Source organism: Podarcis raffonei, chromosome 3, assembly GCF_027172205.1.
Source record: "Podarcis raffonei isolate rPodRaf1 chromosome 3, rPodRaf1.pri, whole genome shotgun sequence".
NCBI classification, from domain to species: domain Eukaryota; kingdom Metazoa; phylum Chordata; class Lepidosauria; order Squamata; family Lacertidae; genus Podarcis; species Podarcis raffonei.
Window position 1 is genome coordinate 10,688,063 of NC_070604.1, and position 14,985 is coordinate 10,703,047.

The following is a 14,985-nucleotide window of genomic DNA, read 5'->3' on the forward strand; positions in this document are numbered from 1 at the left end:
AAAACATACCTAATTCCCACAGTGCTTTGGATAAGAGTTGTGATCCCCACACAGCTGAAGATGGTACCAATGAGCTGGCTGATGGTGTATTGGTCCTTCCCTACGCACAGGGATTCTGCCAGGAGGAAGGGAACTGCGATGGTGCCACTGAAACATGTCAAGTAATGCTGGAGGGGGAAAATGGGAAGGAGGCTAGGTCAAAAGAGCACCCGATTAGACACATTCCCAAAATTTAAACCGCAGCTCAGGATCGCAATACTTCCGTATAATCCTACTCCATATAAACCTACCATATAAACCTTAATTCTGCTCTGGTCAGACCTCACCTGGAATACTGTGTCCAGTTCTGGGCGCCACAGTTCAAGAAGGACACTGACAAACTGGAACGTGTCCAGAAGAGGGCAACCAAAATGGTCAAAGGCCTGGAAACGATGCCTTATGAGGAACGGCTAAGGGAGCTGGGCATGTTTAGCCTGGAGAAAAGGAGGCTAAGGGGTGGATGTTACGAAAAAGCAGCAATGCAGAAGCGAGCTCCAGGTGGCTGGAATGGTAAACAGGAAACTGATGTTATTGGATTATACCGTGGGAACCAGGGACAGTTTGTAAAGTGCTCTGAGAGCCGGATGTTACCTAAGAGTAACGCGTGACCCTGTACTGGAAGTACATGGGTGGAGTTTACTCTCTCTCTGCAGCTGGGAATCAGAGTGTACAGACATGTTTCTCTGTACTGCTGAAAGACAGAAATAAAGACATGTAGATATATTTCTGTCTGTCTCTTTCCCCCTCCCTGGGGGAGGAATGGTGTGTTCTTCTTCACGTTGAGGAGAATCGCCGATTGGAGACCTCCCTTGATCTTGCCGGGAGTCGCAGACGGGAGGTCATAAGGATTCAAGCCGGGCACCTGGAGGGTGGCCAAATTCCTCTGGACTAAGAGCTAAGCTGTGCTCTTCTGGCTTGAATTCCGACATCTGGTAGCAGAACGATGGATATCTGATCTATGAGAATCTGCATGAGAGGTGAGAGGTCGATGAATCGTTGCCATCCTCTGCACCTAAGGAGATAAAGAAATGCGTCTGCCTGCAGCCAGAAGCTGAACAGAACAGACAGCTGGACACCGAGAGGAGTGTATGCTCACAAGGTATGCTGCATTTCGGGCTAGAGAGAATGAACGCAGAAAGGCTTAATTTCTGGTTCACAATAGCTGCGTTTGAAAAACAAGCTCTGAAAGAGCAGGCTTGCATACCAGGAATTCCTGTGGTTAGATAAGGAATTCCGTCCTGAGCAGGTTGCTAGGCAACGTCTGCCAGCACTTGTTAAGTTGCTGAGTGGCCTAAAAAGAGCCTGGGAAATCGAAAGTGTATCTGCGCAGCTGTGCAAGGGTTTTGAAAAACAGCCCAAAGGTTTGCCTGCCAGTGAAGCAGTAAACAGAGACTTTTGGAGTTTACTGGCGTGAAAGAGAAAGCTGGCTTGAGAAAACTGACCCTTGGATTCAGCATGGATTCCAAGAAGGCGGGAGGTTTGCCCTATCCCCCTCCCCTCAGTAATGACAATTATTCATCTTGGTCTATAAAGATGAAGGCCCTGCTGCAGAATCAGAGGGTCTTTGACGTGATTGAGAACCCCATCCCAGCAGCACCAACCCGAGGTTGGGAGTCACAGAATCTGAAAGCCAGAACGGCTATAATTCTGTGTGTGTCAGATGACCAATTGGTGCATATTCAGGGTTTGGAATATGCACGGGAAATTTGGGAAATGCTGCGAAGAACACATCAGAGGGATGCTGGTTCTTCAGCGTTGCTGTATTTTGAGAAGCTGACCAATCTGAGGCTTGCGCCTGATGGAGATGTTCAAGCGCACCTGACGGAGATGAAATATCTGCGCCAGCAGATGGTGGAACGCAATTTCCGTTTGCAGGAGGAAGTGTTTTGCTTCATGATGATCAACAGCCTAAATCGGACTTACAAAACGGTTGCCAGTCAGCTTGGTTCCCTCCCGGCTCAGGATTTGACCGCAGAAAGGGTGTCTGCCGTCGTTCTGAATGAACAGGACAGACTTGCTGCACTGGAGGAAAAGGACAGGGGGAGGGAGGAACGGAGTTCTAATTCCCCCACCGATGAGGCTACTGGAAAGGAGGCTGTAGCTTTGAACGTTGTCCAGTGTTACAATTGTGGACAGGCTGGGCATCTTCAGCGGAACTGCAAGAAGCCACGTCAGCCTAAAGGAGCGAAGGGCCGCTCAGCAAAGCCTGAGGCGTCAGGCAAAGGTCACACCAAGACTTCGGTGAAACCTGGAAAAGCTTTGATGGCGACAGGAACCACGCCAGACGTTGGGAACTCGTTTGTTATTGACACGGGTGCGACAGTTCATATGTCTCCACACAAAGAACTCTTTTCATCGTTTAAGAAGCAAAGCTTCGCTGTTAAACAGGCCAACGGTCAGGAGCTGGAAGCGGCCGGCGTGGGGACTGTCTATCTTAAGAGTCTGGACTTGACAATAAACAATGTTTACTTGGTTCCTGAATTGAAGTTCAATCTGCTCAGTGTTTCGCAGATTGCAAAGAGAGGACTGAGATTGTCCTACGATGCTGAGAGCTGCAAGATCTACAAAGATGGAGAGTTATTTCTTTCGGCCAGAGAGAAGGATGGACTATATTTGTTGACTTTTGCACAAAGTGATTACATGGAATGTAATTCATCTGTGTCTAACCTAGTTTCTCTTGCAGGTGTGAGCAAGAAGAAGACCAGGGTCAACAGGGCATTTCAGCGGGTGTATGCTGATGTGATTGGTCCTCTAGAACCATCTAGAGGCAATGCAAGATATTATCTTGTGTGTGTGGATCATTTCTCTAACTATGTCTGGGTTTATGTGCTGAGAAAGCCACAGGAAGCCTTGGAGAGGTTTCAGGAGTTTTGTGACAAAGTTAAGAGTATGCATGATGCTAACATTGATTGTCTATTCACAGATGAGAAGCAGATTTTTCTTTTACAGGATTTCCAAAGGTTCCTGCAGAAGAAGGGGATCAGACACAAGATTGCTGTTTCAGCGGAAGCGTGGAACAGGGGTGTCTGTGTACGGGTGAACAAAGAATTGCAAAAGGGGATGGAAGCGCAATTGCTAAGTTCACATCTGCCACATGAGTACTGGGCCGAGTCTCTAATGTCGTTCTGTTATACGAAAATGAGAAAGGTTTCAAAAGAGTTGGGAAGTTCTCCTTTTGAGAAACTGTTCCACAGAAAACCTTCTGTTGCCCATTTCAAGGTTTTTGGGTCTCATGTGAGAACAGAAGCTCCAGGTGGAGTAAAGAATGCCAGAGGCATTTTTGTGGGGTATGAAAAGGGTCTCTACAGAGTAATTTTGTCTGAATCTGGTCAGGTGATTCTCACAAAATTTCTAGAGAGTGCTCCTGAACAGGAGAGAGTGATAGTACACACATTTCCCACTGAGGACGATTCAGATGATGATGATTTTACTGATTACAGCTGTAATGAAAGTGATGACACTGATAGCTCGGAGAGCTCAGTTGTCACAGTCATTGAGAGGAAGTCTCACACAATAGATAGGCCTTCACAACTGAAGGATGAACCACTGTTTACCATTGGAACTAGTTCTCCAAAGAGTCCTGAGACTGGACCAGTGAGCAGAGAGGAGCAGCACCTCATACGTAGGTCTGAGAGAGTTACAAAGGGTCAACCACCCAAGAGGTACTCAAAAGAGTTTGCTAACTTAGCTGTTGCATGTGTTGCTGTTGTAAACAACCGAGGACAGGTTGGAGCTGTGTCTAAGTCAGAGACAAAGACACAACAGAGAGTTGCTAGCCAAGGTAATGCAGATGCACTCATTCCTTGGAAACCAGACAACCAGAGAGGTACACTGGGGAAACCAGTGGCGGGGAGTTCCAAGGGTGGAACTGAAACAACAGGGGAGTGTTATGTGTATAACAACTGTTTGTTTTCTTCTCTGGATCACGCTTTGTTTGCCGCAACACGCATTGATTCTTTTGGGGGAGGATGTTACGAAAAAGCAGCAATGCAGAAGCGAGCTCCAGGTGGCTGGAATGGTAAACAGGAAACTGATGTTATTGGATTATACCGTGGGAACCAGGGACAGTTTGTAAAGTGCTCTGAGAGCCGGATGTTACCTAAGAGTAACGCGTGACCCTGTACTGGAAGTACATGGGTGGAGTTTACTCTCTCTCTGCAGCTGGGAATCAGAGTGTACAGACATGTTTCTCTGTACTGCTGAAAGACAGAAATAAAGACATGTAGATATATTTCTGTCTGTCTCTTTCCCCCTCCCTGGGGGAGGAATGGTGTGTTCTTCTTCACGTTGAGGAGAATCGCCGATTGGAGACCTCCCTTGATCTTGCCGGGAGTCGCAGACGGGAGGTCATAAGGATTCAAGCCGGGCACCTGGAGGGTGGCCAAATTCCTCTGGACTAAGAGCTAAGCTGTGCTCTTCTGGCTTGAATTCCGACAGTGATATGATAGCCATGTTCAAATATATAAAAGGATGTCACATAGAGGAGGGAGAAAGGTTGTTTTCTGCTGCTCCAGAGAAGCGGACACGGAGCAATGGATCCAAACTGCAGGAAAGAAGATTCCACCTAAACATTAGGAAGAACTTCCTGACAGTAAGAGCTGTTCGACAGTGGAATTTGCTGCCAAGGAGTGTGGTGGAGTCTCCTTCTTTGGAGGTCTTTAAGCAGAGGCTTGACAACCATATGTCAGGAGTGCTCTGATGGTGTTTCCTGCTTGGCAGGGGGTTGGACTCGATGGCCCTTGTGGTCTCTTCCAACTCTATGATTCTATGATTCTATGATACCCCTGAGATTTCATCCTTTGAGGCCCTTCCTCCTCAAGAGGTCCAGAGGTTGGCAACACGAGAACAGGGCCTTTTCTGCAGTGGCTCCCCATTTGTGGAATGCCCTCTCCAGGGAGGCTCGCCTGGTGCCCTCCTTTAGGCACCAGGAGAAAATGTTTTTCTTTAAGGCACCAGTCTGGAGGGACCCTTATGTGACTGACTGACTGATCAGATTTGTATACCGCCCTATACCCGTAGATCTGAGGGTGATTTACAACATAAAACGACAGTATTAGAAAATACAAAATGCACAATAAAAACAAGAACAGGCCTTTGGCTGATTAACATTCTATGTCCTTTTAAATGTGCTGTGGGATTGAGGTTACAGGGTTGTTCTTGTTTTTATTGTGCATTTTGTGTTTTCTACGGGTATAGGGCAGTATACAAATTTGATCAATCAATCAATCAATCAATCACATAAGGGTCCCTCCAGACTGGTGTCTTAGTCCATGTGTATTCTGCCATGTGTGCTTTCTCTTTTGATTGTGCATAGCATTTTTAGAAGATATAGGTCATGCATGCCTAAAAAATACCAATCGTCTTTTCCCAGGTTTTTTCCAAATCTTTTCCCAGGCTTTTTTTAATATTAAAAAAGCCTGGGGAAAGATATATAAAGATTTGGAGAAAATGTGGGAAATGATTGTTGTTAAAAAAATCCTGAAGTTATGGTACTGAGATTGTATAGGACCTGATGGACTTATAGAGCGAAAGACTTTGTCCTTGCAAGATCAGCCCATCCCTATAGAAGGAAGAAGCCACCACCAAAGAAGATAAGATTGGGGGAAATTAATTAATGAACTATGCAGGACATATTAGTTAATTTGAAACCCAAGAAAGAAGAGGACATTGTCTTTTTAAAAAAGGGGGGGGATGTTTAAGGCATATTTTTTAAGGGTTGCGTAGTTGCGTATGTATTTTTACGGGACGCGGGTGGCGCTGTGGGTAAAACCTCAGTGCCTAGGACTTGCCGATTGTATGGTCGGCGGTTCGAATCCCCGCGGCGGGGTGAGCTCCCATCGTTCGGTCCCAGCTCCTGCCCACCTAGCAGTTTGAAAGCACCCCTAAGTGCAAGTAGATAAATAGGTACCACTTTATAGCGGGAAGGTAAACAGCGTTTCCGTGTGCTGCGCTGGTGCTGGCTTGCCAGAGCAGCTTCGTCACGCTGGCCACGTGACCCGGAAGTGTCTGCGGACAGCGCTGGCCCCCGGCCTCTTAAACGAGATGAGTGCGTAACCCTAGAGTCGGACACGACTGGCCCATACGGGCAGGGGTACCTTTACCTAATTAATGAACTATGCAGGACATGTTAGTTAATCTGAAACCCAAGAAAGAAGAGGACATTGTCTTTTTTTTAAAAAAAAGGGGGAAATGTTTAAGGCATACTTTTCTAAGGGTTGCGTATGGATTTTTACATTAGTAGAACTTTTAAAAGTCACTTGTATTAAGATGAATAAGGTTTTAAAATTGGATTGTTAAGAATATAAGGCTTTATGGACGTGCATGAATAAGCTAATATAATGGAACTATGAGGGGGAGTGGAGGGAAGTCAACTGAATTAAGATTTAGGATCTGAATTTATATATTTGTTTTGTTGTGCTTTAAATTTGTGTTGTTGTTGTTTCGATTTTTGTGGGTCTTTTGTTATTTTGGGGGAAATTAATAAAATGTTATTAAAAAAAAATACTAATCGTGAGATATCCAGATCACTCCTTTTAATAGCAAAAGCTGTCAAGCGATAAGACTGAAGCCAAAATGGAGCCACTGACAATTAATAGGGAGGTGTAAGGTAAAGGTGTCACAGGGACGCGGGTGGCGCTGTGGGTAAAACCTCGGCGCCTAGGACTTGCCGATCGCATGGTCGGCAGTTCGAATCTCCGCGGCGGGGTGAGCTCCCGTCGTTCGGTCCCAGCGCCTGCCAACCTAGCAGTTCGAAAGCACCCTTAAGTGCAAGTAGATAAACAGGTACCGCTTTATAGCGGGAAGGTAAACGGCGTTTCCGTGTGCTGCTCTGGTGCCGGTTCGCTAGAGCAGCTTTGTCACGCTGGCCACGTGACCCGGAAGTGTCTGCAGACAGCGCTGGCTCCCGGCCTCTAGAGTGAGATGAGCGCACAACCCTAGAGTCTGTCAAGACTGGCCCGTACGGGCAAGGGTACCTTTAAGGTAAAGGTAAAGGGACCCCTGACCATTAGGTCTGTCGTGACCGACTCTGGGGTTGCGGCGCTCATCTCGCTTTATTGGCCGAGGGAGTCGGCGTTTGTCCGCAGATAGCTTCCGGGTCATGTGGCCAGCATGACAAAGCCGCTTCTGGTGAACCAGAGCAGTGCAGGAAACGCCGTTTACCTTCCCGCCGGAGCGGTACCTATTTATCTACTTGCACTTTGACGTGTTTTCGAACTGCTAGGTTGGCAGGAGCTGGGACAGAGCAACGGGAGCTCACCCCGTTGTGGGGATTTGAACCGCTGACCTTCTGATCAGCAAGTCCTAGGCTCTGTGGTTTAACCCACAGCGCCACCCGCGTCCCTAATAGGGAGGTGTCCACACCCTCAAAGAAACCCCAAGGGTTTGCAGAAGTGCAAACATCTTTTTAAACACACCTGGAGGGACCCCAAATGTCCAAATACCTCCCTACAGTCCCGTTCAGTTCCTGATATCATGAAAAACACAACTACAATTCATAGAATCATAGATGCATAGAATTGGAGAGTTGGAAGGGATGATCATCTAGTCCAACCCCCGGCAATGTAGGAATATTCAACTGTCCCGTATGGAGATCCAACTTGCCACCTTGTTTGTGTATACAGCTGAAGTGTGAGTATGCACCCAATTTATCACTAAACCAGCAGCTGGAATTATAGGACATTATTTAGAATTTGGGACGCAGGTGACGCTGTGGGTTAAACCACAGAGCCTAGGACTTGCCAATCAGAAGGTCGGCAGTTCGAATCCCTGCGACGGGGTGAGCTCCTGTTGCTCGGTCCCTGCTCCTGCCAACCTAACAGTTCGAAAGCATGTTAAAGTTCAAGTAGATAAATAGGTACCACTCTGGTGGGAAGGTAAACGGCATTTCCATGCGCTGCTCTGGTTCGCCAGAAGCGGCTTAGTCATGCTGGCCACATGACCCGGAAGCTATACACCGGCTCCCTCGGCCAATAAAGCGAGATGAACGCCGCAACCCCAGAGTCGGTAACGACTGGACCTAATGGTCAGGGGTCTCTTTACCTTTACCTATTTAGAATGTACTTGGGTGGGGGGTGGCACAGCATCTTAGTTAACTCTGCACAGAATCTAAGTGATTAAAATGCATTTTAAATAAAGTACAGAAGGGGAGTCAAAAGGGAAGATCAAGGCAAACAATTCCATAGAAATCAACACTGTAAATCAACAAGGCCAATTATTTAATCAATGTAAACAATGAATGGAAAGTTATAAGCACCTTATGTGTGCCCCTAGTAACTTTTACTCCCTGTACTTTCACAACAATAGTATTGCTAACGAGGCTACTATATCATATAACAAAATCTGAATACTTAACAGCTAGAGACCTTGATAAAGTGGTTTCAGAAAAAAAGCAGTGTGAGACTTATTTGGAATGGGGGAATAAACAAAAGCCATGAGGAACAGCTGAGTTTCTTTGGCTCCACACCTCAAAGCACGTCACAGGTGGAGCTTGATCACACCTTTACCTGAAATCCCAGCAGGATGCAGAGATACCAAGGTGGCGCATCTTCAATTCTATAGATCATATCAAAATCCTTCTGCTCAGGATATATCGGTGGTCCGGCATGGTTCCCATCTGCCTTTTGCTGGAAATAAAAGAAGAGGACTGTTAAGAGACTGAACCAGGGATAGCTAACCAGGGATAGGTCCTCCAGCTGTGGACTACAGCTCCCATCATACCTTAGTACTGACCATGGTGAGGGAAGTTGTAGACCATCACATCTGGAGGGAATCAGAGAGTGGAATGCAGGAAGAGTTTGTGTTCTGGCTTGAACCTGGTGCTGCTATGCTAATGCGCTGGGTGTGATCAAGGCAGGTGGGCCCATTATAGCCACATCCCAAGCCACATTCCAGATGTACCTGTGGGAGGGGGAACAGGACTTTGCAGTAGGAGGGGAACGGGGTGTCTGTGTTGGTTTGCCGTTTCGTTGCTCATCCAAGAAATCTCCCACCTGGCAGAAATTGAAGCCGGACGAGGGGAAACAGGCATTCAGGAGAGGCTGCCAGAAAGATCTTGCAAACAGGTGTAGGCTTTGTTGATCAAATGATACTAGCTGTAACATTCCTAAAGGAATTCATAGTTCTGTTGAGGATCCCCAAATAGTGGAGAGCCATGGAATGACAGCCACATCAACCCAGCTTTGGATGAACTGATTGAATCCATTATGAAATATATGAGTCGAGAGTGGATTTCATGCTCTTTATTCAGCTCATAGTGGTAAGGAGGAATGGAAGTTCCCGCAGAATGTCTGCTTTATATAAATTATTTACACAATGGGCCCCATGTGATTGGCTATTTCCGGGATTCTCCTGTAGGCCAATCAGGTTGCGGATTCATTTCCACCTGGAGCTGGATTGGGTAGCTCCTGTGGACCAATCAGACTGCTGCATTTTGGATCCTATTGTTCTAGGACCAATCAGACTGCTGCATTTTGGATCCTATTCAACTCAGTACATAACACATTATATAAGCAGTATTGCATGTATGTGGTTATTGGAGGATGTGGATAGTGATGGGGGGAGCGCTTTTTGCAATATTTTGGGGGCAAACCAATACAGGTACCTCCTTACACATAAAGATTGTCAAGGGGGTGCTCCTATGGATGCCCTCAACTTCTGAAGTGAGGATGGTAGCCATTGGAGAGGGAGTGCCTTTTCAGTGGTGGCGCCACAGTTGTGGATTGCTTTTCCCAAAGAAGTTTGCCAGGCACCTATTTTACTGTCCTTTCTACATGTATTTATTTTTAGATGCAGTTTCAACTCTGCTGACCTGACTGTTTTATGCTGCTTTTCCCCCCTTTTGCTGCTGTTAGCAACATCAGAGGAACTACTCAAAGAGCTAGGAACTTGACTTGAGACAAACAAAATGGCACATGTTGTTCCACAAAGCTACAGCCCAGTACTTCTTTCAGTACTGGGAAATGTGCCCAGGAGTCCTGGGTTCAGTGTAAGAAGGTGAAGGCCAGAAAACAGTAAATGTGGCAAGCCAGACCTCAGGGGAGACTGCAAGAGTTCAGCAATGAATGCTTTCTTTACCTGCCATCACTAGGGGTGCTTTGAGAAAGTCACTGCTGTACTTTTTTTAAAGCTGGGAGTAGAATAACAACATTGAGAATCCAAATCACATCCTGTTGTTAATTGGGCTCTCTCTCTTTTATAATAATAATAATAATAATAATAATAATAATAATAATTATTATTATTATTATTATTATTATTATTATTATTATTATTATTATTTATTGTTTATACCCTGCCCATCTGGCTGGGTTTCCCCAGGCACTCTGGGTGGCTCCCAACAGAATATTAAAAACATGATAAAACATCAAACATTAAAAACTTCCCTAAACAGGGTTGCCTTCAGATGTCTTCTAAAAGTCAGATAGTTGTTTATTTCCTTGACATCTGATGGGAGGGTGTTCCACTGGGCGGGTGCCACTACCGAGAAGGCCCTCTGCCGGGTCTCTGTAACCTCACTTCTCGCAAGGAGGGAACTGCCAAAAGGCCCTCAGAGCTGGACCTCAGTGTCCGAGCTGAACGATGGCGGTGGAGATGCTCCTTCAGGTATACTGGACCGAGGCTGTTTAGGGCTTTAAAGGTAACCCCCACACTTTGAATTGTGCTCGGAAATGTACTGGGAGCCAATGTAGGTCTTTCAGGACTGGTCTTATGTGGCCTTGGCAGCCACTCCCAGTCACCAGTCTAGCAGCCGCATTCTGGATTAATTTTAGTTTCCAGGTCACCTTCAAAGGTAGCACCATGCAGAGCATGTTGCAGTAGTCCAAGCAGGACATAACCAGAGCATGCACCACTCTGGCGAGAAAGTCCGCGGGCAGGTAGGGTCTTAGCCTGCGTACCAGGTGGAGTTGGTAGACAGCTGCCCTGGACACAGAATCGACCTGCGCCTCCATGGACATTTGTGAGTCCAAAATGACTCCCAGGCTGCGCACTTGGTCCTTCAGGGGCACAGTTACCCCATTCAGGGGCACAGTACTATTTCTGGGTTAGCAGAGTCTGTAACCTGAAGCCTATGTAACCTGAAGCATATGTAAGCCAAAGTAGCACTGTAGAAGGCAATACAGTTGTACCTCAGGTTACATACGCTTCGGGTTACAGACTCCGCTAACCCAGAAATATTACCTCGGGTTAAGAACTTTGCTTCCGGATGAGAACAGAAATCGTGCTCCGGCGGCGCGGCAGCAGCAGGAAGCCCCATTAGCTAAAGTGGTGCTTCAGGTTAAGAACAGTTTCAGGTTAAGAATGGACCTCCAGAATGAATTAAGTACTTAACCTGAGGTACCACTGTACTATTTGGAAAGAGAACTGTTATGGTGATAAGAGCTGGTCCCTAGAGGGGAGAGATGGTCTATAGAGAAAGAAATGTCTAGAACACAATCTGTTCAGGTCACTATCATCATGTATAGGGAGAGCTGTAGAGGCTGGAACAACAACACATTCACGACTTATCTACACATGAGGAAATATTGCAATTCTTCTGTTATTACGAGCTCTGAGAGGAACAGCTGCTGAACTGGAGAAGCACAAGAGGGGATGCTTTGTTCAGATGCCCCATGGCTCGTTTCACAGTAAATGAACACTGTGGAAGCCGCTTTTATCAACCTGGGAATAATCCATACATTTTGAATGGTGCAAAGCAGCAAGTTGGGTCATGTACGGACTGGCACCTAACTATGTTTGGCAAAAAGTTTGGAAATCGCTTGAATGTCAAGCTGGCCATCTGTCACCATATGCAGAATGATAGTCACTGAAAACTTCTGAGACAGGGATATGTACAGTGATACCTCGGGTTAAGAACTTAATTCGTTCCGGAGGTCCGTACTTAACCTGAAACTGTTCTTAACCTGAAGCACCACTTTAGCTACTGGGGCCTCCCGCTGCTGCCGCGCGATTTCTGTTCTCATCCTGAAGCAAAGTTCTTAACCTGAAGCACTATTTCTGGGTTAGCGGAGTCTGTAACCTGAAGCATATGTAACCTGAAGCGTATGTAACCCGAGGTACCACTGTATTAGAATCAATGTGAAGCAGGGTTGATTTGTATTATTGTTTGAAGAGATTTCCTTTATTTTAAGTGAATGTCCCATGTTCTGTGAACTCCATGCAACAACTGTGGTGTGTTTTGATTCCCTATTTACCTTCCACAGTGCTAAAAAGAGCTTTCAATGTTTGTTCTCTGGTCTCGTGGTTTCCTTATCCTCTTATAATAGCTACAAAATACACTTCCATCACCTTTGCCTCATGTAGAGATGGGGGAGAAAGTAGGTTCATTTTGGGTTGAAAGGGAAATCTACCTACCTACCTATTGCAGGAGCCTCTATAGCCGCGCGCCACCTCTCCAGCCGGGAGAGCGCGTGCGGGGCTAAAGAAGCCCCCCGCGACCCTCTCCCGGCTGGAGAGGTGACGCGGGGCTATGGCAAGAGCCTCTTTAGCGCGTGCCACCTCTCCAGCCGGGAGAGCGCGCACGGGGCTAGCTGCTTACGACCCATTCCCGGCTGGAGAGGTGACGCGGGGCTATGGCAAGAGCCTCTCCGCTGCGCGCCTTTCCGCTGCTCCCCGACCTGCTCTTTGGGGCTGGTGGTGGGCTCCCCCCCGCCCACCCCAAAGAGCAGGTCGAAAGGAACCTGAAGCCTGGAGAGCGAGAGGGGTCGGTGCGCACTGACCCCTCTCGCTCTCCAGGCTTCAAAGGTAGCCGCCTGAAGGCGACTGAACCACTTTAAACGGCACCTTGTTTTAGAGGAGGAAAACAAGAGGGGGGAATTCTCCCCCTCTCTGCGCAGCGCCTCCTGCCGCTTCGCTGAAGGGGCGCTGGGCAGAGAGGGGGAGATTTTTTTTTCTTGTCCCCCCCCCTAAAACAAGGTGCGTCCTATAGAGCGAAAAATACGGTAATTCACGTTTTAAAAAGAGTGTGCAAACCTAAACCATCAATTGGAATTTGAATTTCTCTGAATTTTGCTGCGCAGTTCTCCAGCTGAGTAATGTGTACGAAATTGCACGTACTACAATAAAGAGTGCATAAAAATGCACATTGGTGGGGGGGGGGAATTCAAAACCCATTGTTTTAGGCAAAACTGCTGCAGAAAAAAATGTGTGTACTAGGCAGAATTGTGTACAAACGTGTATTTGGAATAAAATTGCAATAAAATGGTGAACTTGCATGAGGATTTTTTTAAAAAAATGCAAACCAATGTAGAAATGGGGAGAATCAAATCTAAGACTAGAAAAAAATGATAAAGAGAGAAACAAAAACTGACAGATTTCCTTATCCCTGGCCTTAAGCCATACTTAAACATTTCCAAGCCATAAATTTCATGCAGGTCTATATGTTAATTTGAAGCAGTCGATTTACCTTGAGGTGAGCCAGGCCTTCGGAGTTGCTTCCCATTCCTGTGCAGAACCAAAGAAAGAGGAAGTCTGACTCCAGGCATATTTATAATCTCTGTGAGGACTTTAGCCAACATACCAAAGATTGCTTGTCAATCTGTAACCGCAGCTATTGGCTGCTGATTGTGAAATAAATTTATGGTATTGAAAGCTCACACATCAGTCTCTATTGAGCAGGACATTACACAGATGAAACTCATCCGTACCCCGATTTCCAGAATGACAGTTTTCACAGCTTCGTTGGATAAACATTAATAGAATGGAGTTATTGCACAACCGACTGGCTAGATGATAGTTTGCAGAAAAATTCGACTCAGCCAGCCAGGATCCAAACGTGACATTTTGTTGGAAACCACAGAAACGAAAACATCTCCGTTAACATTGTTTTAATAGGTAGATAGGTGGCAAGAAAACAAGGCAGCCCACACTGTTTTCTGTCATATTTTTCTTGAGTACCCCTTCCAACCCCTTCCCCAAATTGTACCACATAACCCAGTAGTACACTGTGTGAACTACTTTAATTTCTACATCTCCACAGCCAAATCTCAGTCTGCACTGAGACACTAAGGTTATGAATGAGATCAAGCTGTTTCATCAATAACATAATTGTTAGAGAAAGAATAGGATGTAGACTAGAAAATAAACGTACCGGATGATATCCAGCATAGCTCAGAGTAGACCCATTGAAATCTCTGGACCAAAGTGACTTAAGTTTGCTAATTTCAATGGGTCTTCTCTCCATAGGACTTGGTTGGATATCGCCCACTAGCTGTGAATCAAAAAAGGCATATATTATCGGCTCGACTGTAGCAGTTCTTTTCAAATCTGAAGATTTTTAAAAGCCAGGATATTGCATTAGAGATAGGAGCACATCTGCAATTACCTGCCCCTTGCTGTTCTTCACAATGCATTTCTGCTTGGGTTGTCTTTTATCAGCCTTTCTTAAGCAAATGTGCTCCACAACATATATACTCCCAGTTAAAAGGTGCTTTCTTCCTCCTTTCAAGAGTGTGACTCAGGATTCCTTGCTCAGGATTCCTTGTTTTGTTGCTAGTGGAGTTTTGGTTTTGTCTTTTTTAAAAAACAACAACAACACTGAATTTGCATGTGCAGTGCCAGTACACACTCCAATATATTTGCCCAGCTGTGGCAAACCCCACCCACCCAAGTTCCTTGAGCCATTTATCATGGGATTGTGAAGTAATCGAGGTAATCTAGGGCCATAAATAGCCCTCCTGGAAAAAAGAAAGAAATAAGATGTCTGTTGGAGGTGGGGTGCTGAATAGGTGCAAAATGCAAAATCGGCTTAAGAATGTTTTAAAAGGAAATGGAGGATCTGTGATTCTGTGGAGGGGAAGCAGCAATAGTGGAAGAGTGAGATGCAAGGTTGTTACTTAAATTTAGGGGAGAAACGAGTGCTTTCTGCTATTAGATGTGGAAGGGTGAGATGCAGGATTGTTACTTATATTTTGGGGAGAAAGAGTGTTTTCTGCTATTAGACGATGTGGA

The 14,985-nt window shown here is 46.0% G+C and overlaps 1 protein-coding gene across 2 annotated transcripts in view; it reads right to left on the reverse strand.

The window, feature by feature from the left end:
- The window catches only part of SLC23A1 (solute carrier family 23 member 1), a 41,312-nt gene extending 27,800 nt beyond the window's left edge, over positions 1–13,512 (reverse strand). Inside the window, exons 1-3 of one of the 2 annotated variants that reach the window (XM_053380500.1) lie at positions 13,442–13,512; positions 8,544–8,663; positions 10–167 (exon numbers count right to left, since the gene is read on the reverse strand). In XM_053380500.1, the coding sequence (XP_053236475.1) occupies positions 10–167; positions 8,544–8,663; positions 13,442–13,477 (314 nt within the window). In that variant the 5' untranslated portion in view covers positions 13,478–13,512. Of the gene's footprint in view, positions 1–9; positions 168–8,543; positions 8,664–8,757; positions 8,943–13,441 lie in introns of those variants that run through there. The other variant, XM_053380502.1, reaches the window with a different exon arrangement.
- Between the last annotated feature and the right edge of the window lie 1,473 nt (positions 13,513–14,985).